The sequence below is a fragment of the Lupinus angustifolius genome, chromosome LG11 (genome assembly GCF_001865875.1).
Source record: "Lupinus angustifolius cultivar Tanjil chromosome LG11, LupAngTanjil_v1.0, whole genome shotgun sequence".
NCBI lineage: Eukaryota > Viridiplantae > Streptophyta > Magnoliopsida > Fabales > Fabaceae > Lupinus > Lupinus angustifolius.
In genome coordinates this window covers 32343381-32368956 of record NC_032019.1, presented here as the reverse complement: position 1 = coordinate 32368956, position 25576 = coordinate 32343381, and the positions used below count along the sequence as shown (strand labels likewise).

The 25576-nt window shown below is 34.5% G+C and overlaps 1 protein-coding gene across 2 annotated transcripts; it reads left to right on the top strand.

Annotated features, from left to right (window-relative positions):
* Positions 3923-6515, top strand: LOC109359359 (transcription factor SCREAM2-like). Of its 2 annotated transcripts, none has more exons than XM_019603992.1 (4): positions 3923-4155; positions 4300-4428; positions 5204-5374; positions 6263-6515. In XM_019603992.1, the coding sequence occupies exons 1-4, from the start codon at positions 4078-4080 to the stop codon at positions 6335-6337; spliced, it is 453 nt and encodes a 150-aa protein (XP_019459537.1). In that variant the 5' UTR covers positions 3923-4077; the 3' UTR covers positions 6338-6515. The 2 variants fall into 2 exon arrangements, with proteins under 2 accessions (XP_019459537.1, XP_019459538.1); XM_019603993.1 differs by having other exon boundaries at positions 3976-4089.

Below are 25576 nucleotides of genomic sequence, written 5' to 3'. Positions count from 1 at the left end.
GACCAAATCAAAAGTGTGATTATCATGCAAGGACTTCATTTCCTCTTGCATCCAACCATTTCTTCTTTTCTTCATTCTCCAAGGCCTCATGATATTATTCAGGTTCTCATCCATATGTCACATCAACATAGTCATCAGAAGAGTACCTGGTAGATGGTTTCCTCTGCCTATTAGACATCTGAAGTTGAACTTGAGGTTGTTCAGGAGCATCACCAAGATTCTCATCTTGTTACATCTCATATTCATCTTCACCAATATCAATGTGAATATCTAACTCATCTTCAAGCTACTGATCACCACCATAATCATGTTGCTCACCATTTTGAAATTTATTCTCAACTGTATCCAAATCATGTACAGACGTCCAAAATGGATCAATATCAGACAATCTTTTATCTTCCTCGGGTGTAGTTTTCTTCATCTTATCGATGTCTTCAATGGTTTGATCTTCCATGAACTTCACATCATAGATTTTAACAACTTTTTTCTTAACAGGATCATACACCCTGTAGCCAAATTCATCTTCACCATAACCGATAAAGATGCACTACCTTGTCTTCACATCCAACTTGTACCTTTCATCTTTTGGAACATACGCAAATGTCTTGCAACTTAAGACTCACAAATGATCATAACTGACATTCTAGCCAAACTAAATCTTGTCTAACACCTCAGGATTCAGAGCAACTACAGGATTGGACAGTGCACTATCTAAATAAAAGGAAATCTACTCCAAGTTAAAATTCACCCCCATTGGTCTTCAGACCATTTTCCTACATCACTTATGCTAGCTTCATAATACAAACTTATATTGCATAAACTTCAATATTTATCCTTGAGGTTGCCTGACCCAATTGTCATGCCAGAAAGTGGTGTTGGTCCCATTCTCCACTTGTCGAACAACAACATCCTAGAACCACTATGAATTGTCTGAATTCCTTGGCTTCGGTCTACTACTGTCACAAAACCATAAGGAATCTTTCTTCAAAGAAGTGAGGGTTTTGTCTCCCTAAGTAGTGGTGTATCCATGGCCATATTTTGATGCCACTACACGACACCAAGGATTATTACCCTCATTAAGCATCCTCCATTTCCATTTCCCCAAGAGAGTTAAGTTGAACAGATGAATATCCTTAACCTCCATACCTCCATTGGATTTATATTCACAAACATTTTTCCATTTGACCCAATGTATTGCTCTCTTGTTTTCATATCTACCCCAAAGAAAGTCCTTTTGAATTTTCTGAATGAATTTAACAATCGACGAAGGGGCTTTATACAAAGATAGAAGGTACACAAGTAACATAGAGAGGACAACCTGACCACCAAAGAAAATGTGACTCCTTTTTTAAGATGAGAGTCTTCCTCTCAATCGATCCAATTGAGGATCCTAGGCCACACTTTTTCTATGGTTCACACCCATCGAGATACCCAAATAGGAGAACTATTAGATACTTAATTTCCAATGCAAAAAATCGTTTGAGGGTTTGAAATTAGCTTCATTTTACATTATGACCCAATTAGCTTGATGTTACTAAGATTGATGTTATGACCAAAGCAAGTTCCAATAACCCTAAGATACTTCTCATTGTTGAAACATTTTGCTTAGAGCATTCACCGACTAGGATAGTGTTGTCTGTGACGCCTTGAGTTCCCACATGATATGAAGACAGTGGGTCACCTTGTTGTAGACCTTTTTGGAGGGAGATTTCCTAGGTGTAATGACACATTCAATTATTCATCCTCTCCAAGTTTAACAAAAACCCATATGTGTCATCAAATGGTCAAGAAAACTCCAAGATCTTGTGTCAAAGGCTTCCTCAAAATCAGTCTTAAAGAGAGCGCATTATTTCCCAGTTCTATTCACATAGTAAATGATTTTGTTGAGGATCACCTCCACATCAAGAATATGATGCCCTTTGATAAAAGCCGATTGATTGTCAAAGTGATAATTAAATAAGAAATGTGGGGTAATAGTGTTTGAATTAAAACTTCAACTTATTTAACAACAAGCTCAACATAGTTGCTCTAATTTGGTTTCTTAAGTATGCGTGTTAGGGTTGGATTTCTATCTTATGCATAAAAAAATGTACTTGTCCCATTATATTAAGAATCATTAATCTCTGAATATCCAACTAAAAACATCACTACTATACACTAAGGAAAAAAACATAAAGTTATTAATTTACATAAACGAATGAGCCTGATTGAACATTTGTTGAATCCAACTCACATAATTTATGAATTATTCTTGAAACTCATGCACATACTCACTCTTAGAGTGTGAGCTAGGCACGTGTGGAAGAAGAAGAAGAAGAAGAATTAATGTATAGTTTTGATGTAGACATAACGCGGTTATGGAATCTACACGTGATGAAGATTAGAGAGAAGCAAGGTGTTGAGATTGATAGTGGTAGATGAAGCCATGAAAGCTGAAGGGATTCACATTCTATGATAACAAACATCCAAAAACTGTGAAGAATGCGTTAAAGCTCGTTTAGCTGTCAATCCCTCCAAATACTTCATTCACGGGGCTCCTTTCCATTCTGTCTCACTGCTTTCATAAATTTCTATATTCCTTTACTTAAATACCCTTCCATTTTTTCCCATATATTAATCACTACTCATCATGGCTTGAGGTTTATTATATTATATAGGTAAAGCTATAAATAATGTTGTTTGGTTCAAATGGCAATGAATTTTATTATCATTAAATGAGATTTTGGAGTTGATCGAGTTTTATGTTACAAAAGATTTGCTCTCTAATAGTCTTTAGAGTTTAATTTAAACTAGACATAGTGTAATATAACTTTAGTATATCGAGAGAAAGATATATAGATAGTCTATTTGAACTAAAATCTAGCGGGGCTAATAATTTTGACTATTACAAATGATGAGTTCAAAAAATTTTAAGGAACGTGGACAACAGATGAGTCGATTTTAGCGTTTGGAAAGTATTTAGTTTTTCCATGTTAGTATTATTAATTCAAATTATTAGTGAGAGTGAAAATAAACACCAATTTAAAATAGAGGAACTAAATACTTCAAATAATTGGAACTAAAGTCAAAACTATTCATAATATAGGAATGAAAATCTTATCAAAACCTAAATTTAATATTTTGCTTGGATTTACTTTTTTTCATAATTATACTCCAATGAGGTATGAGTTTAGGATTGGCACATACTTAGATTTAATAAATTACTCCGTGATTGGTGAAATATTTATGATTGTTTTTTATCCATATATCTAGTTTGATATTTGATTTACTAGTAATTTTATTATATTTCACACAAGATATAAAGATACATAATGTATTAAGTTAAGAAAATTACAAGTTTGAAAATAATTAAACAATAAATTCTTTTGATTATTATTTTATGTGCATGTAACGTACGTCCTTGAAGCATGTTATGGAGTGTGGAAAATGAATGTAGGAAGGGATAAAATATCATAATGTTGTTTTCACTAGTGACTGCCTGGTAAGCTAGGATATATAATAAAATAGAGACACAAAATGGATTTGAAAAGTAATTCGTTTCACTAGTGAAGGAGTTGAACATTGTGATGTTTGATAATTTTATATATATTGAAGGGTGCATTTTTTGTTTTTTGGTAAATATACAGAAGGATGGATGAAATAGGACAACCATTAACGTTTTTCTTTGGACATTATATTTAATGGATATCATTAGAATGGGCATAATCTAGAACAAGAACAAAGTAAATGAAAATATTTACTAGTTGTAACATAACATAAAGAGAGGATAGGTATAAACTCACATAGATAAACATATTTTAGATTAGATGGAATATAAACGTATAAAAGTTGTTCTACCACAAATAAAAAATATTTGAGTTTGAATATTATGTTGCCTTTTGATAAGGTCAATTTTGTAATTCACTAGTAAAAATCATTATTTGTTGTGGGGAATATTTAGGTATTCGTCAAGGAAACAAACAAAGTAGCATATTTTGCAATCTCATCTAGTCTATAAAGAAAACCATGGATAGAAATTAAAGGCAGAAGGGCATCACCAAAATCAAGTAGATAAAAGTGAAAAGAAGAATAAGAAAGATGGCTTCTAAGGTGAGAAAAAAAGCAGCTTTACAACACAAGTTGCAACAACTTCGAGATGCCACAAGCTCCAGCGCTGTATTTCATTCTCTGTCTATTAATATCAAGCAAACTTACTTTGTCTTCAATTATAATAAACATATGATTCTTATGTTTATTAATGTTGAATCAATGTTTCTTAATCTTTGATATTATTATTTTTTTCTTTTGTTAATTTGGCAGCTGAACAAAGCCTCAATTATTGTGGACGCCTCCAAGTACATAGAGGAGTTGAAACAAAAAGTGGAGGGACTGAACTCTGAGCTTGGAGACACTGAATCATCATCCTCTCAAAATGATGAACTACCTATGGTGCTTGTTATTACTTTTTTGAAGAGTTTGGTTTATAATTGCATGTATATATTTTTTACTTATAATCAATATAATATATTCATTATGACTCGTAATAGTAATTCATAAGATGGTTTGATAGTTAATGTGAAAGAGTTTAAGGAATAAAGTGAATGAGATTGAGAGTTCGAGTCTTGCTCATCTCAAATTTATAAAATAAAAAATTGAGTTCTAAGATGATTTGATAGTTAGAGGTAGAGTGAAAGAGATTAAAGGTTCAAGTCTCACTCACAACAAATACTATCACCCCTAATTTTATTTTCATTCAACAGTGTAAACTACTATCATTGATTGAAAACGAGGTGAATGATTGAAATTGATTATATATTCCTTACATGAATATAAATTAAACCACATTTTTTTATTGAGAAAAAAATCAGTTTACACTAGTGTATGTAAGATATTCTTTTACTTATACTCATTTTGATCACCTTCAGCTATGTTGATTTTATTTTCGTTTAACGGTGTAAACTATTACAACCACAATCATGAAAACAACAAGACCAAAAGGTGTGAAAATTGGTTTTTTGTTGGGTTTTGATATAATAGTTGGAACTCCCAATTGTGCTCCACATAATTCAATTGTTGGTTTATCAAAAAAAACAATTGTGAAAGATAAAGTTCACGGGTATAAGTTTATTATTATACATTTTTATAGAAAAAAGAATTCTAATTATTATACAACAAATGTGATCTATTCTTGCTATATTTTATAACAATGATAAAATATTCGCAGGTGACTGTAGAAACCCTAGAAAGGGGTTTCCTTATTAATGTGTTTTCAGAAAAGAATTGCCCTGGAATGCTGGTTTCAATACTCGAAGCCTTTGAAGAACTAGGCCTTGATGTGCTTGATGCTAGGGTTTCCTGTGAAGACACTTTCCAGCTAGAAGCTGTTGGAGGAGAAGTAAGACAATATTATATATAACATTCCTTTTTTGCTTTCTTTTTCATTTTAAATAATTTAAAGCGTTTAAAACTTCTGTACAGAATCACATATATTTTCTTATTTTTTTAGGTCTACATGAGTTTTGAAACCTAGTAGGGAATCTATAGGAGTTTCTGACTTCATATATCCTCCTATATCAATCATCCAAATATATAGCATTTATTATTATTATTATTATTGTTATTATTATTATTATTATTATTATTATTATTACTATTATTATTATTATTATTATTATTATTATTATTATGTATAAAACGATGTACTTTGCTTAGTATTCGATAAATTTTTGGGTAATGTTCTTAGAACTTTGATCCAAAGATATAATTTCAATATCATGTATTAATGAGTCAAAATTAGATGAAACTATTTCAAATCAAAAATAACAATAGGTAATGAACCATTAGTATGAAAATAATATACTAATTTAGCTTAGCATGTATCTTAAAATTAAACTTGTAACAATGTTTATTCAATCTGAACCAATAATTTTTGGAAAAAAAGCAATGCCTTAGATTGAATAAACGTTATTCATTTTTTTTAAGATATGCAGGCTAGACAGAGCCATAAAAGATCACGTGTGGATCTTAAAGTTATGGCTTGAGCGACATGTCTAAGGCTTGAGAATTTCTGAGGTGCTGAATGAAGAAAAAGTTATTATTCCATTTTATATTTAGTGTGGGATCGATGACATTAAAATTGTCATTATTCCATTTTACGTGCACCAATACAATAACTTTTCTTTATTAATTTCCAAGTTATGTTGGACCAAAATACATGCAATTCAAACTCCTCTCATGATTCTAGTCTAATCTAAATTCCTTTTAAAACTTTGGCAAATTGCAGAGCCAAAAGAATGATAGCATTGACGCACAAATGGTGAAGCAAGCCGTGTTGAGAGCAATCAAGAACATGGACTAATTAATTAGAAGAAGACAATTTCGGCACCGTTTTTATCATTTCTTTAAGCTTAAATTTTACATAATAAATGAAAGATATATGATAGCTTATTCTTTCAAATCAAGAAGTACATGTTTAATGAACCGTACGTATTGGTATTTAATGGAAAAGAATTAGTGGGCTGGTAAAGTCCAATTAGCGGCATTCTGCATTCAGTGAATCAGTGACTTGGGAAAATAATAGAAAAAACTATTCTTTTAATAAGACTCCTCTCTAGTTCAGTGAATCAGTGGCCTGGGAAAATAATAAAAAAACTATTTTTTTAATAAAACTCCTCTCCAATGCAGGAGAGGATAATACCATGAAATAATAAAGAAAATAATACATATATTTAATAACATTTGTATCCTTCTCATTTTTTATCGACAAAAGATAAAATTATATTAAGAGATTAAAGAGTTACGGGAGGTTGTTGAAAGAAAACAAGAAAAAGCAGGCAAGAAGTCATTACATGTCGCTATTGAGACAAGAAATAGGTTTAGAAACTCAATCTGAAAAAGTAATTGGATTCTCGTCTGTCTGCCCATTAATCCAAAGCCAGGATTTAACACTAGCAGATTCTAGAATCTTCTAAAGAGAAGGTTGAACAGATTTAAAAATAAAATCATTCCTAGTTAGCTAGATGGACCAAGAGTAGGTAACCAAATAATGCTCCAAAGATTCAAGTAGTTCCTCTATGAAATCATGCTCATGTGAGTAGAAAAGTGGTGAATGGATTGGATAGGAAGAATGGTGTTGATGTTCCACTAATTGTAGAGGCACTGTCAAATAGAAAAGTTTTCGTGTGCTCGTTGCAAAAAGGACATAAGGGACCCCCTCTGTATGCTAGAGAAACCCCCCATCTTGAGTACGACATCTATAGTTGGAAGTCTATCCTGAAAAAATATCAAGACAAAAGCTTTGACTTTTGAAGGAGTTTTGGATTTTCAAAGCATATGGAGATGGGTGGGACTGTGACTTGGCTGTTCGTGAATCTGAGTGAGAAGGTCATAAGTGGGTCTAACTAAGTATTGAGTAGATTTGTCATGGCGTCACTCCCAAGAATCAAGCATATTTTCCTAGATTGCTAAATTTTGAAGTTCCTGCAAAAAAGAGTTAGTTAGTTCAAATTCCCAAATAAAAAATAGACATCTCCAAGAGAAATTCCAAGCTCAAGCTCCCTCCGACCAACTTCCTAACTCGCTAATGAAAGCATTCTGATGCAAACTAAGAGAATACATCCTCCTAAACCTAGAGAGCCAATTGGAAGAACCCACCCAATTGTCATGTCAGAACCTAGTCTTAGTCTCATCACCAACACGGTGAACAACACCATCCAAAACCAAAGATTGTTGTTAGTACCCCTAGGGTGGAAGTTACCTAGATCATTGGCCCAGGAGGATTTGTTAAGAGAAGAAGACCTAGACCAAACTTTCAAAGAATTATGAAAATCCTGACCATACTTCTTAGATCATAAAACATAGTACCAAACATTATCTCTCTCATTAATCAGACGCCACTTCCATTTCCCAAAAAGAACAAGAATGAAGATATGGATATCCTTAACTCCTAACCCACCCTTAGACTTAGGATTACACACTTTATCTCATTTTACCAAAGGGATCTTCCTATGAATCTCAGTCCCTCCCCAAAGAAAATCACTTTTAATTTTTTCGATGGAACGAACAACAACAATAGGACATTTGTAAATGGACAAAAATACACAGGGAGAGCAGAGAGAACATCATTAATCAAGATGAGACGACCATCAAAAGAAGTATGGTTCATTTTCCAAGAAGATGAACTGTTATGAAGCCTTTCGATAAGAGGTTTCAAAGTATCACGTCTTTTATGATTCACACAAACAAGAATACCCAAGTAAGTGAAAGAACTAGGGGAAGGCTTGCAGTGAAGGGAACCAGTCAGTCTTTGGATATAATCCTCAACAACATTTAAACCAAGCAATTTGCTTTTGTTGAAATTAATTTTTAGACTAGAGGACTATTCAAATAACCGCAAAATACTTTTCATAACCCAAATATTCCAATCAAAACATTCACCAATTAAAATAGCATCGTCAACAAATTGAAACAAAGACAATTCAATATTGTCAAAACCCACCTTGTAAGGTGTGAAAAGACTATGAGAACTAGCTTGATGCATGAACCCAACTAGACCTTCAGCCACAATAAGGAAGAGAAAAAGGGATAGGGGATCTCCATGGCGAGGGCCACATTGGAGGTGGATCTCATCAGTGACAAGTGCCAAAAATACCTAATTTTCATACACTTTTCATGGCACTTATCATATACAAAAATGTGAAAACCAACTTAAATCAACACTTTTTAGATAAATTTTGTGTGTTTAAATAATATAATTTTCGATCACCTTTTGTCTAAGTTTTCCTTGAATTTTTTAGGAAATTGAATCAATAAAAATGAATCCAAAAGATAGCCAAAATTTCATGCCAAAAAGAAATGCTTAAAACAAACTAGCTAAGAATGACATGTTGTGTGCTTAACTTGTCACCAAAACGATGACTTAGGCTTGAAGAAAAGTACCTTACCTCATCTGGAAGAAACCTTAAGCTAGGTATGCAAAGCAAAGCAAAATTCAAAAGTTTACCTAGACTTGAAGAAATCATGCCAAAAGTATCACGTAACCAACTAAAATCAACTCAAGAATCATGGAACAAAGGTTGCTTCGGCTTGAAGAAAAGTAGGTTCATTTACCATGAAGGAACCAGGCAGCCAGGCGTGGTGCACAAGGGGCCAGGCGCCCATGCAGGTCAACCAAACCTAGCCATGCAGAAAACTTGGTCAACTCATCAAGCAACTTTCCTATTCATTACATGAAGGCCAAGCATATGACCTCATGCAGGACATATGTTCTGATCAAGATGCATGTAACATAGCCCACAATAGGCTATCCAAGCTAGCTGGCCATTGTGTCATAAGCTACTGACCCACTAACTTTGGGTGTGCCAAACCGCCTGACTAGGGCGCTAGGCGGTCTAAAAGGGGGTCAGGCGGCCCTCCTGGTGCCTATATAAGGCACACCCATTTCCTCACTTTTACACTATTGTAGATACCATTTTCTCTCCTTTTTTGGTTCTACTCTTTCTTAGGTTGTTCTTAGGTTTTTATTTCATAGAAATTCAGAGGGAATGAAGTTAGCAAATGAGGTGCAAAAATATGATTTTGTAACCTCATTTGGACCAAAAGCATCTAAATTTTGTATAGATGGATAACGCTCCAAAAAGTTGGACTATGGTGTAACTTTCTTGTACTCTTCATCTTCTTCATTTATGTAAGTTATTTCTTTGATTATTTTGATTCCTTAAGAAGTTCTTAATGCGATTTTAGATGGATCACCTAAAGCTTGATTTAAATATCCAAAAGAATGCTTCTTCTTAAAGTCTTGGCAAGTGAACTAAAAAGTATAACATACAAGGAGACTTATGCTCAAGGCTAAATAAAGTTAGCGGAGCCTGAAGTAGGGTTTGACGACCTACTCCGATGAGTGATAGTTAATTATTATTTAGTTTATTATATAAGGTTTGAAAATCATCTTTCCATACTAGGAGACTAGATGGGGGATTAAGACTTGGTGTATGGAATCAACCAAATGATAACACATAACTTGCATAATTTCACGTTGTTATTGTTCAAGAAATTATTCCATATTGCTAACTATAATTCCCTCTTGAAATGTAAATCTTTAGTTCTTTACTTTTGCTTGTTTCTTATTTGATAAAATCACTAAAACAACTTTATGTGTTACTTTTTTACTTTTGATAAAAAATACAAAGTATGAGTACATTTCTATTAGACAATTCCTTGTGGTTCGACATAACCTTATACAATCCTACAATTGAATCTTGAAAGATATGCAAGTGTAAAATATTAAATTATTAAGTTTTAAATTTTATTTGATGATTAAAGATTCCTACAATCATTATTTCAAACCAATTCATGGTTTGTAAATTTGTACATTGGAATAATATGCAAAAAGTGTAATCCAATCAATGAATTGTTACTTAAACAATAAAAGAGTGATGAATAATAAATCTAACCGCTAACAATTACTTTTTGTCATTTATTTTCCGCAACTAACATTTTCTTTCTGTCATTTACTTTTTTGCAACTAACATTTGTTTTTTGTCATTTACTTTTCTACAACTAACATTTGTTTTTTGTCATTTACTTTTCTGTAACTAACAATTTATTTATTGATTTATTCTTTTTACCAACCCTTCAAAAGAAATGGTACGGTTAACCTTTAACTTTATTCTTTTGTTCATTCTATTATTCATTGATACCAACCTTTCATAAGAAATGTTATGATTAACTTAATAAAATGAGACCGACATTTATGATATGGATAAAGGGAACCCGAAAAGGGAGTGAATAAATAAAATCACTAATTAAATAAATTGAACATCACTTATCACTCAAAATGAAATTAAAATAACTTGCAAGACAACTAGAATTAACCTCTCAACATGTGATGTGAAGAAGATCTGGCTCCTGACCTTGGCAATATTTTGATGAAGACACCAACATCACATAAAAAAAGAAAAGGAAAAATGCTTATAAAGACAATGAAGACAAAGCTTCAAGAAATTAGAATATAGGTCTTTAGGTACTTCTATCCTTATACTCTAAATCTATACACTTAGTAGTAATGCTCAAAAGTATTTTAAAAGAAAATTAATAAACACAAGTATAAATGAAAACAATTTTCAAAATACTGTGTAACAAATTACTAGATCTAAGTAACAAGTTACTATGACTAAGTTACATGTTACCAGAACTAAGTAATAGGTTACATGTGTGAGAAATGAGTTATCCAAAAAAAATTAATCAGGGTAATGAATTACACCATGTGAATAATCGTTACACATCACGGTAAATAATTACTCAGTTGGACAGAACAATTGGGTAATCAATTACTACCTGATTAAATCAATTACGTAGTTGGACAGACTTGTTGGGTAATCGATTACTGAGAGCTGTTACACCAGTTTTCATATTCAAACCACACAGCTTACAACCCAAACAAAATGATTTCATTCAAAACGAACCCTACCTTTTCATAGAGGTACTCTAGTTGATTGGAAAGTCTATATAAAGGTTTTGAAACTCATTTCAAACACACAATACATAACATAACTCATATTGAAATCACTTACTAAAACAACAATTTTTTGAAATACTTGTTCTATACTTGGTGGACCTTTTTCATAACTTTCAGAACTTGTTTTGAAAAGTTGCCTTAAGTGTTATTGCAAGTTATTCAAACCTTATGAGCATTAGTTATAAAGTATACATTAAGTTATTGGATTGAAATAGTTTATAACTTCAAATCTTGTAAAGGCAATCCATTGCCATTGTTAAACATTTTCTTCATTCAAAGTATTGAATTAATTTATTTCACAAGGGTGTGATAAGAAAGGGGATAGAGTCACTTGGAAATGGTGTTTTCCAAAGAGTGATATAGGTGTTAGAGAGTGAGTAAGGTACAAGGGAATCTCGGGGTGAGAAATTGTAATTACTAATCTTAATATCTAGTAAAGAAATCTCTTATGCTGCAAGAGTACTGGACATAGCCTTTGGTGGACAAGAAGGTGAACCAGTATAAAAACATCTATGTACTTTCTTCTCCTTTATCTCCTTACATTTACTTGATTATTTCTGTATATTATTTTCCGCTGCTATTAAATCTTGAATTGTGGAGAAAAATTAGTCACAGTTTTAAACAACTAATTCACCCACCTCCTCTTAGTTGCCATCTCAGTCTTACAAGTGACACATTTTTTATTGAAGAGGGAATTCATGTTGTGGAAATCAACATTCAATAATCAGTATGACTACCATTAACCAGAATAGACGTTGTTGCAAAAATCAAGCATTCCTTGATCCAACCCCTTCACTTTTGACAGAAACCTAAGCGAGACATCATATAACCAATGAACCTCCATGAAACAAAATCAAATGCTTTTTCAAAGCCAATTTTAAAAATTACACACTGCTGCCTAGTTTTCCTACCATTATGGATGACTTCATTGAGGACCACCAAACCATCCAAAATGTGTCTGCCTTTAAAAAAAGTAGATTGAGTATCATTATGACCTCACCCATCACTTTCCATAATCTATTAGCAAGCAACTTAGCCAGGATTTTTATAAGCAACCAATTAGGGAGATCGGTTTGTAGTCCCCCATAGATTGGGGACTAGACATCTTTGGGATTAAACAAATGGAGGATGAATTTAAACCTTTAGTGATTTTACCATTAACATAAAATTCACAAACCAGAGTGATGATGTCATCCTTCAAGATGTTCCAATAGGCTTTGATGAATTTAAAATTAAATCCATCAGGCTTAGGACTCTTGCCACTATCACAATCCCAAATAACATTTTTAATCTCCTCCTCATCAAAGTTTGCAATAACAACATCATTGTTTGACTGTCCTAATTGGCTGAAATAAACACCTAGTAAGGTCGAACATTTACTATTTTGTTTGTAGAAAAAGTTCTCAAAATGACGATGGATCCTTTGTCTAACACCTTTAACATCCTCATCCAATGGCCTTGAATACTTAATTTATGGATAGAATTTTGCCTCGTCCTACTATTCATGAGACCATGGAAGAATTTAGAATTAGTATTACCATCCTTGAGCCATTTGGATCTAGACTTTTGGAAAATAAGATTGTGATGAAACGATCGAGCACACCAAAGGTCGGCCCAGAGCTCCTATCTATTCTTGAGATTTACTTCATTAAGGCCCATAGATTTATTCTTCAAATCAAGCTCATAAATACCATTAACAGCCAAGTCAGTTTTGGTATTGATATCCCCAAAATGTTCTTTGCTCCATTGCGTCAAAGAGGCCTTTAATTGCTTGAGTTTCTCCTTAAGAGCAAACATACTCCAACCCGAAGACGAAAGCTCACTCCATTTTTTCTCAACAAAAGTAACAAAGTCTTTATCCTCATACCAAGCATCAATACACTAAAGGGTCTCCATCCCTAATTTTGGAGATTATCATACATGACAACAGGACAATGATCTGAGACCTGACGCATCAATCCTTATTGAACCAAGGAAGTCCATTTAATAGCCCAAGCAGTAGATATAAAAAATTTATCAAGACAACTCATAGTTTTATCGCCGCCTTTAACCCAAGTGAATTTTCTTCCAATAAGAGGAAGGTCTAGGAGGTTCATATTGGATATGAAAGAATTAAAGTCTTGCATTTCTTTCAGGCACCCATGATAGTCACTACCCTTTCATTCTTTAGGTAGCTTAACATAATTAAAGTCTCCATCCAGACACCACAAATCAACATTAGAATTATGCTTCCATTGTTCAAGCTCAAGCCAAACCTCCCTCTTCTTGTTATTTTTGCAATGACAGTAAATATTTAGCAAAACACAAGTCTCATACGAGTCAGAACATGTTCCAATGAAACCAAGGTAACCTTTCCCAGTTATAATGGAAGCAATCTGAAATTTCTCCTTTCTCCAAATACTAAGAAGCCCACCAGAATTCCCACTCTAAGGTTGGAATCCCCAACCAAAATCAGAATCGTTCCAAAGATTTTTTCACAGATTATAATTGATTAAATCCAACTTGGTTTCCTGAATACAAAGAAAATCAATTTTCTCTTGTCGAACCATGAAACTCACAATCCTCTTCTTCACTACTCCGCTCAACCCTCTTACAGTCAAGGTTGCTAACTTCATGGAGAAACTCCATTCTTATACACCCTAATTGTTTCATTGCCAAGGTCCAAAATTTTCCATCTTTATCGCTAAGAGAATCCAAGCACATCAAATTTAAAATGTTCTCTACATCATTCGTTGACCTAACAACCACAAGGTTCTGGCCAAATTCCCAAATTGCCCGAGCATCAACCAAACTAGAATCGGGTCTCTTAGGTACAACATGAGAGTTAGAGTCATTTATAGGACTATTTGACGGGCACTGAAGGTCATCCCAGATTTCCAAATCTATTTTTCGTAAGGTTCGATTCAATTGGGTGAAGGAGGAATGGGTGGCAGGTTAGAGTGCTACAAAATTGTATTTTTGGGGATAGGTTGAGTGGGAGGTAAATTGGGTTGGGAAGGTATTATTTCAGGTCGGGTGGGTGGGTATTTAAGGGTTGGGCAGTTGGGTTATTTTGGGTCGGCGGTTCGGTTTAGGTATGGTTTGGGCTGGTGGGTATTTTTTGGGTCTAGGGTTTGGTCCATTTTGGGCTGGGCGGCTCGTTTTTTATTTTAGTTAATTGGGCATGGTTATATTTGGGTCAGGTTAGGTAGAGGAGGTTTAATAGGTTGGGTGGATGGGGGTGACGGTTTAATGAAAGAGAGTTGGTTTGAATTTAGTTGTTGAAAGAAAGAAGGAGGAGATAAATAGTGAATTGAATGGGAACCCTTAGAATCCAAAGAGATTATTGGGTCTTACTAGGTGGAACTAAGGAGGATATGTGGGACTTCTACAAGATTCTCTCCCGTCCATAAATCCCCATATTCTCTTTCCACATAAATACATACACAACCCTTGTCTAGGTTCGTTGCAAAGTCATCCTGCATATTTGGCGATTGAACCGTGTTATTAATGGGAGAATTAAATTCATGGGGTTGCATAAAATTCTGGCCGTTTTTAATGTTCAAAAATTAGTGTGAGTAAATGTTGCAGTCGTTTGTGATTTTTCTGCCATAAATGCAACAGTGTGAATGGTGCCAACATTAAGTTCTATTGGCTGCAATGAATCTGTGACCTCCAATGAATTTGCCTGATTGGAATTATCATTAATTATGGGGGAGGAAACTTTCTCATAGATTGCATCCAAACCGAGTGAGGACTAGTTTTCTTCTAGATGGGTTGGGTTAGCCCGAGACTGATCCATCAGGGAAGACTTTCCGATTTCCATGTCATCATCTTCAACCTTTGCCACCCAACCTTCATCTTTGTCATCCATAGTCTAGTCTAGCCATAAACATCTAGAGTTAGAAGAGGAACTATCTTTGCTCGACCTTAGGTAAGTAGTAGGGGTTGATTTTTTATTCGGAATCCATCATGCTTCTCGCTCTTCAGTAACATGAATATCAAAGAAAACCCCATTAATCTTCGCATAATTCATCTTGTCTACCATGAATCTAGATGAAGAAGCAATAAGAAGATTGCCAAACTCCAATCTCATTTTGTATTTGGTCCAATCATCAAGGTAAATGAATTTTTCGAATAAAGAAGTGATTTTCTGGACGAACGACTCCTCCCATGCATAGAGGGGAACACCATAGCTCCTCGTCCAAAACAATATCTCGTAAGCCACATCTCTTGGTTCCTAACGGTGGAGATAGACGAATTGACTTTCAAATCAATCTTTCTCTTCTTGCAGAATAGTCTCCATTTCACCTTCCACATCGGCTGGAAGGAGAATAGATCATCCTCCAAGAGGAATAAGGTGGATCGTGAAAAATCTATCAATGTGCAATTTTTCTTTCAGAATAACATAATCAAGTTGATCAGTCATGAGACCAAAGTAACTGTCACGAAGCCATTTAGGGTGATCCTCAACCGTGTGAAATTCAAAGATTGGGTCTGGAGGAGGACAACTTGTGCCCATATCAAAGATGATAATGGATGGATTGGGAGATGCTAGAACTAAGTGACCATTTTTAACCATCTTTGTAAAGTTGCATCCATCCCTAAGCTTGATTGGAAATATTTTGCCCTCTCGGTTTCCTGGTTTAGTCGCAGATTGAGTCTTGATAACCCTTTGTCTCCTCTAAGATTTTGTATAGTCCAACCCAGATGTTGTCCATTTTTCCCACCATATCTTTACTGTGTTGCACATTCTGAAAGCGAACAAAAAATCAAACTTCTTGCATACTTGTCCAGTCTTGAAGGGATGACTACATCGACTACCCTCCCCCACTTCTAAAAACTTTACCACGTTTCCTTAGCCTCGTGGTCTGTTGGAACGTTTGTGAAAAAAATGTTGTGGTATTTCGAAAAACAGAAAAGTCATAGTTGGTGCTAGAAGGATGATTTTGTGTGATCCTTCTACTCTCAGTCTCTTTGTCGTGCTCACGACCTCTCTCTCCCATTCTAATCCTCATTTATAGTTAAAAGAGATTTATACCATTAAAACTATAAGAAATAAATACACTCTCTTCGAGTCTGACTCATTTTTTTTGTCCTTGAACATGACCAATTTTCAAAAAGAAATCCATTAATTCAGTATGTTTTATTAATTATTAGTATAAGCAAGTAGTGTTGGGAAATGGGTATTAGTTGTATTATTCTTTTATATGGTTTAAATATCTATTTGAACGACTTCCTTTATTCTAAATTGATTTTGAGATAGAATTTCGTTGAGAACAAATGAGTAATTGAATATTAAAAGAAGGTATAGAGAATAGAGAATAGAGAATTTGTTAATGATTTTCAGTTAATTTGTACATATATCCTCAGTAGCTTTGAGCATCTACTACTATGTATTAGATAATAATGATTTGTGCTTTTGGCTATTTTTGATGCACCATTAGGTTTATATAACACGTAAGTTTATAGTTTTCTACATCAACCCCTTTACATGAGTCCAAACTCAAAATTTGTATTGTTTTTTTGTAGAGAAAAAGACTTAGTTAATTGGAATATGAGCCATTTAGGTAAAAATCTCCACATTGGTGAATACCATCAATCTCTACATTCTACAATTGGATTGAGGATGGTTCATAGTCTAGCATAAATGAATATTCAATAAGCTTTGGCAAATGTTGAACTAATCTATGGTATCAAGGAGTATGAGTGACGAAAATAAGATGTAAAGACGAAAGAGTACGAGTGATGGATTTAAGCCATGCTCATGAGGGAGATATAACTTCTCTTTGGGTTGTATTATTATTCATGTTTCTTTGCTTAGTTTTATGAAAATTCTTACCGAAGTTTCTCTTGTTTTGAGATTGATTGTAATACTCAATTGATGTATACTTTTAGAAATTATTTATGTTAATTTTGAGGTATTTATTTCTTTGAATTATCTTTGTTGTGCTTAATGCCTATTTGGTGAATGACGATTCTCTTTATTTGATATTGGATGTGAAAAAATGGAGAAATTATTGTTCTATAGCCTAAAATGAGATATTCATCTTTTTAGTTTAATGCTAGATGTAGTTTTATGCTTAATTGTCACATGTGTGTCTGTATTGATATGATTGCTTGACATAGATTCATATGAACATCGAATAACTCTCAACTTGTTAACATAGACTACTAGACATAGAGGTTATACTTAATAGTTCATATATCTTCATCTTGTTAATTTAGTTGTTACACATAAATTTACTTTAATAAGCTATTAACATACACCGAGAGATTGACAGTTAATACAATTGTGGCCTTGCATTTAAATCAGCTACACATGCATAGACTACTAGACATTATCGTATCTTATGTGGGTCATAATTCTTAATCTTGTGTGTGAAGTTACTAGACATGAAGTTTTATTGCATAAGTTACTAAATTGACTAAGACATTAGCTTTTAGTGATTTTGAGGTCCATTGTTATTTAAGAGTCATTCCAAATTTAATTATGTGATCAATTTCAAAGTATATGGATAATAAGTTGAAAATCAATCCCACATATAAGTTCGAGCTCTTTTATTTCAGAATAAATTTGTTTCGTCAATACAATTTAATCAAACAACCTTTCAAAAATAACTTAGGATGGTGATTTATTTGTTGAAATGTTAGATTTAGTAAGTCTTTATGGATACGACAAATCTCTTACTCTATACTTGTTTGCGATATTGTTTGGTAATTTTTATACCAATTTGTCGGTTAACATACTTGCACATTTCCCTTTCAAATATCTGAAAATTCACTTGACTATTTCCCAATATTGTTTCCCTAGTTTCAACATGTATTTCCATGTTTGATTAATTTTTGTGTATCAAGTCTAGTCTAGTTCAAACCATATTATACATCTAGAAACCTAGCTACTGCACTAACATATACAACATTCAACATGTATTTCTTATCATCAACAGTCTTTAGACATTGATCTAGGTAAAATTTGATGTGATTTTCCAATATAGTGCTCAATACTTTAGCAATGCTTACATAAAATCTCTCTAAGATCTTCTCAATATAATTTTATTGGGTGACTCATAGCTTTCTGGATCCTATGTCCCTGTGAATCCCTTCCTAAAAATTTTCTTAGAAGTACCTAAATCTTTCATGTCAACTCCATGCTTAACATGACTTTCAGCTCATTGATACCACTCAAATAATTAGAATCAACCGACATATCATCCATATAAAGTATTATAAAAATAAAAGAGTCATCAACAAGTTTTTTCAAATAAACACAATAATCATACTCATAGTGATTGTAATCAAGCTTTAACATATAAGTGTCAGACCACTTGTACCACCACATGAGAGATTGCTTCTACCCATATAGAGACTTCTTCAACTTGTAAACCAAGTGGCTATGTCTATCTGCACTGAACTCTTTTGGATGTGTCATGAAACATTTCTCCACTATAAAATAAGCCTTAGGATTACCAAGTCAAACACTAACCTAATAGAAGTGTTGGAAACAAGCAAGTAATCAAATAGTAAAGAGTATAGAGAATAACACAAGAGATTTGGTAACGAGGTTCTACCAATTGTGCCTACATCATCGTGAGCGTTGAGACGCTACCACTATATATTATTAGAGAATAAGGATTTGTGTTTGACTATTCTTCTCCTTGTTACATTAGGTTTACATAACATAAATATATAGCCCTCTACCCCAACACTTTTACATCAGCCCAAGCCTATAACTTGTATTGGTATTATCTAGAGATATGAGTAATTGCACAACAATCTCCACCTTAGCGAATATCATCAATCTCTATCTTCTGCCATTGGGTTGGGGACACTCCATAGTCTAGCATTAGTGAATATTCAGCAAGCTCATGCAATGTCTGAACTTGTCCAAGGTAATCGGTTTGGTTAACATATCAGCTGCATTTTATGAAGTGTGAACCTTCTACAATAGTATTTGCCTACAAGCTACCAAATCCATGATCTTGTGAAATCTTACATCAATATGTTTGGTCCTAGCATGATACACCTAGTTCTTTTTCAAGAAGATAACACTCTGACTGTCACAATTCCGCGGAACTCCACCTTGCTCAATACCTAACTCGTTTACCAACCTCATAAGCCACAGGGCTTCCTTAGAAGCTTCACCAGCTGCCATGTACTCTGCTTCAGTTGTGGACATAGCAACAATAAACTGAACTGATAATCTCCACATAATTGGTCCACCTGCAAGGGTGAAGACAAACCCTGTTGTGGATCTTCTATCATCCAAGTCTCATGCATAGTCCAAATCAACATAACCAATAACTAAAAGCTTATTCTGTTGACTACCAAACATGATATCGAGACCTGTAGTCCCCTTCAAATATCCAAAAATCCATTTGACTGCTTCCCAATGTTGCTTCCCTAGTTTAGACATGTACTTGCATACTTGACTAATTACTTGTGCCAAGTCCGGCCTAGTACAAACCATAGCATACATCAAGAAACCCACTACACTGGCATACAAAATCTTTGACATGTACTTCTTCTCTTCCTCTATCTTTGGACACTAATCTAGGGAAATCTTGAAGTGATTTGCCAATGGAGTGCTCACTACTTTAGCATTGCTCATATCAAATCTCTCTAAGATCTTTTCAACATAGCTTTGCTGGGAGAGACATAGTTTTCTAGCTCCCTTATCCTTGTGAATCCCCATCCCAAGAACCCTCCTAGCAGCCCCAAAATCTTTCATGTCAAACTCCTTACCTAGCATGACTTTCAACTCATTGATATCACTCAAATGATTAGCACCAATCAATATATCATCAATATAAAGTAACATAAAAATAAAAAAAACCATCATCAAAGCTTCTCACATAAACACAACAATCAAACTCACAACACTTGTAACCAAGCTTTAACATATAAGTGCCAACCGCTTGTACCACTATTTGGGAGACTTCTTCAACCCATATACATACTTCTTCAACTTGCAAACCAAGTGACTCTATTCAGTTGCACTAAACCTTTCTAGTTGTGTCATGTAAAATTTCTCATCTAATTCACCATGGATAAAGACAGTCTTCACGTCCATATGTTCTAAGTGCATATCTCGGAAGGCTACCAAGGCAAGCACTACCCTGATAGAAGTGTGTCTCACCACTAGGGAGAAAATCTCATTGTAGTCGATCCCCTTTTATTGTGAATACCCTTTTGCTACAAGACGAGCCTTGAACTTTCCCCCTATTTTTATGATATTGTTGGCTTCCTCTTATACACCCACTTGCACCCAACTACACACTTGTCATGGCACTCATCCATTGTTGTTTCTCCTGGCTGTTTATAGCATCTTGTAGGCTACATGGATCTCCTAAACTGATATCAAGAGCAGTAAAAGCCATATCCTCAAAGCCATGTCTCTCTGGAGGTTTGATAGGACGCTTATCCATGTCTCTAGCAAGTAGATACTCCTGCACACCTAAACTCTCTGCCTGAGAATAATCATGTTCTTGACTTGAACTAGTGCATGGTTCATTGCCTTTATTTACCTGAATCATTTCATTGCTCACTGGAATCATATTCGATCCTAACCTCTATCAAAACTGACTATTTCAACATGAAATCTTCATCAAACACTGCATCTCTACTCAAGACCACCTTTCTGGAAACTGGATCCCAAAACTTGAACCCTTTCATACCTTTGGTATATCAGTATGAAGATACACTTCTTTGACTTAGGTCAAGTTTAGATCGTTCATCACTAGGTACATGTACATAAGTAGGACAACCAAATATGTGTTACATATTATAGTTGACTGGGTTACCTGTCCATACTTCTTCTGCAACTTTACCATCCAATGAAGCTCTTGGTGATTTATTGATGACATATCATGCCATACTAAGTGACTTAGCCCAAAATCCTTTAGAAAGTCCAGCATTCAGTCTCATACATCTAGCCATCTCTTTAAGAGTTCTATTCTTCCTCTCTGCAACATCATTTTACAAAGGAATCTTTTTCACTGAAAAGTACCTCTGAGTACCATGTTCCTCATAGAATTTCTGAAACTGTGAGTCTTTGTACTACATACCATTGTCTGACCTCAAGTATTTGATTTTGCTACTAGTCTGGTTCTCTACCTCTGCTTTCCAAACCTTGAATTTGGCAAAGACTTCTGACTTATGCTTTAGAAGATATACCCAGACCTTGCGAGAAAAGTCATCAACGAATGTAACAAAATACCTAGAAATTCCTAGGGATGTTTCCTGAGTGGGTCCTCATACATCAGTGTGGACATAGTCTAGAATACCTCGAGTCTTGTGTTTAACAGCCTTGAAACTAACCCGTGTCTGTTTCCCAAGCACACAATACTTGCACAAATCTAGCTTGCATTTGTTGACTCCCATCAAGATTCCTTTATTGCATAGTTCTGTCATGCCAAGCACACTAATATGACCCAAACGCATGTGCCATAATTTTGTAGCACCATGGTCTGAATCTACTAAAATCTCTTCAGCCACTCCAGCAACTCCGCCTACAACTGTTCTCCCTAACAGCTTGTAAGTGCTCCCAGCAGTTCTCTTACCCTTCATTATAGTTAGTGCACATTTGCATACTCGAAGAATATAACTGTCCTCATCAGCTCTATAGTTAAATCCTTTGGCCTAAAATGTCCCTAAAGAAACCAAATTCTTCTTCAAATCTGGTATGTAACCAACCTCACAAAACGTCTTCACTACACCATCACCCATAACAATTTGATTTATCCCATACCAATAATGTCACATGCTTTATTATTTCTGAGATACACGAAACCGAAATTGTCTGCCCTATATATGGTGAACCATTCTCTGTTTGGCGTCATGTGGTGGGAACCACCAGTGTCAAGTATCCACACATTTGTACTATGATTTGATGATACAGATAGTAGATCAACTTCACTGTTGCAATCAAATAGTAAAGAGGATAGAGAAAAGAGAATAACATAAGAGATTTGGTAACAAGTTTTGCTCAATTGTGCCTATGTCCCTGAGAGTGTTGAGAGACTACCACTATATATTATTAGAGAATAAGGATTGGTGTTTGACTATTCTTCACCTTGTTACATTAGGATTAAATAACATAAATATATAGCCCTCTACCCAAACCTCTTTACATCAGCCCAAACCCATAACTTGTATTGCTGTTATCCAGAGATATGAGTCATTGCACAACAAGAAGTGTATCTCACCAGTGGGGATAAAATGTCATTGTAGGATATCCTAATCTAATGTGAACATCCTTTTGGTACATGACGAGCCTTAAATATTTCCATTCTTTTCCTAATATTGTTGGCTTCCTCTTGTGTACCCATTTGCATGATTGTTTAGGGCAATGAGACAAACTCACAAGTTTGGTTCTTGAATAAAGACTTAATCTTTTCCATTCTGACACTCATTCATTGTTCTTTCTCCTTGATGTTTATAAACTCTTGATGTTACATGGACCTCCTAAAGTGATATGGAGAGCAAATGAAGTCATATCCTCAAAGTTATATCTTAGCGGTTTTGTAGAATGTTTATCTCGATCTTTGGCAAATAGATACTCCTCCGTACCTGAGTTCTCCGCTTGCAAATCACCATGAACTTGATTTGAACTAATGCATGATTCCTTGCATTTCTTCTCTTAAACAATTTCACTGCTTAATGGAATAATATTTGACCTCAAAGTCTCTTCATTTGGCCTAGAAACCTCTATCAAAACTATTTTTTCATCATAGAATCTTCATCAAATACTCCATCTTTTCTCAATACCACTTATTTTTTAAGATACTTAGCTTCATCCCATCACACCTTTGGTTGATACACCTCTTTGACTTGTGATCATGTTTAGGTCATTCATCACTAGGTACATGTACGTAAGGAGAATAACTAATTCAATATGTGCAAAATATCTTAATTGATCGGCTTACATGTCTATATTTCCTATGTAACTTTATCATCTAATGAATCATGTGGTGATCTACTGATGACATAGCATGTCATACTAAATGTATATGTGATGAGTGTAAAAAATACCTAATTTTCATACACTTTTCATGGCACTTATCCTATGCAGAAATGTGAAATCCAACTTAATTCAACACTTTTTAGATAAATTTTGTGTGTTTAAATAATATAATTTTTGATCAACTCTTGTCCAAGTTTTCCTTGAATTTTGTAGCAAATTGAATCAATAAAAATGAATCCAAAAGTTCATGTCAAATCACAAGCCAAAAGCTAAAAAAGAAATGCTCACAAGAAACAAGCTAAGAATGGCATGTTGTATGCTTAACTTGTCACCAAAAAGATGACTTAGGCTTGAAGAAAAGTAACTTACCTCACCTAGAAGAAACCTAAAGCTATGCATGTAGAGCAAAGCACAACTCAAAAGCTTACCTAGACATGAAGAAATCATTCCAAAAGTGTCACGTAACCAACTAACATCAACTCAAGAATCATGGAACAAAGGTTGCTTCCGCTTGAAGAAAGGTAGGTTCATTCACCATGAAGGAACCAGGCAGTCAAGCGTGGTGCACAAGGGGCTAGGCGCCAAGGCAAGTCAGTCAAACCTAGCTATGAAGAAAGCTTGGCCAACTCATCAAGCAACTTGCCTATTCATTACTTGAAGGGCAAGCACATGACCTTATGCATGACATATGTTCTGAACAGCCAAGTAGGAGGTGTCAACAAGCATGTAACATAGCCCATAATAGGTTGTCAAAGCTAGTTGCCCATGGTGTGACAAACTATTGGCCCACTAGCTTTGGGTGTGCCAAACTGCTTGACCAGGGTGTTGGGCGATCTAGAAAGGGGGCTAGGCAGCACTCCTGGAGCTTGTAAAAGGCAGACCCATTTCCTCTCTATTAAACCATTGTAAATACCATTTTCTCTCCATTTTCGGTTGTACTCTTTCTTATGCTATTCATAGGTTGGTCTGAGGTATTTATTTCATAGAAATTCGGAGGGAATGGATTTGACAAATGAGGTGCAAAAATATGATTTTGTAACCAAAAGTATCTAATCTTTGGATGGATGGTTAATGCTCCAAAAATTAGGACTATGGTGTATCTGTTAGGTATCACTAGCTAAAATACACCTAGAAAGGGGGGTTGAATAGGTGTAGCGGTCAAAGTATCCACTTTTTCGAAAACAACAAATTATTCAAAATTAACCCAGATTAATCGATTAACAGAATACAAATAATCGATTAACACAATTACTTTAATCGATTAAAGCAGCTCAGAAATTACAAACAGATTCGGTTTCTTGCATAACAATTAACCGAGATTTAAACGAATATACAGAGCTTACAAAAAATCAGAATTACACCAGTATAGTATGGAAACAGAATATAGCAATTAAAACAACTATACAACATAAACGATTAAAGCAATTAAAGAGAGAAAGAGAGAGAGATAAATCTTGAAACACGATTTTTATCCTGGTTCGTTTGTGTGTCCACTTGCAAACTATATTCAGGCCTCCCGGCTGATCTGGGAGATTTTTCTTCACTATAATTGAAATAATGTTTTACAAGCACTTCTTCCAATTACAACACTTAGATATTCACTTGAAACAAAAAGAAACTTATTCCTTGGTTTGACTCCCTTCCTACCGCACAAGAAAACCTTTCTCACGGTGTAGCCCCAGCCAAGAACCTATTCTTCCTATCAAGAATACTAAGCTACCAAAGATACAACACAATCTCGTTGGTGGTAAGACACCTTGAGATTCCCAATGTTACAACACTTTTCACAGCAAAAACATAGAGTAAACTAAAGCAATTATGATGCTCAAAACAGACAATTAAGATCTTACTCTAAAACTCTAACACAAGTCTCATATAAAATGACAATGTATTAGTTGAAAACAGTTTTTACAGAATGCAAAATCTTCACAAAAACATCAATGAATGCATGAACATGTGAGGTGAAATAGTGAGAAATTAAACATGAAATGCCTCTCAATCCTAAAGCATAGAATTCTCTCTTTTCTAATCTCACAAATGCAATGTCATATAGATGCAACAATTAACACGAAATATGCTCTAACTCTCTAAAAAATACAACATGCAAGTTATGACTTCAGTTCTGAAAACACAGTTTA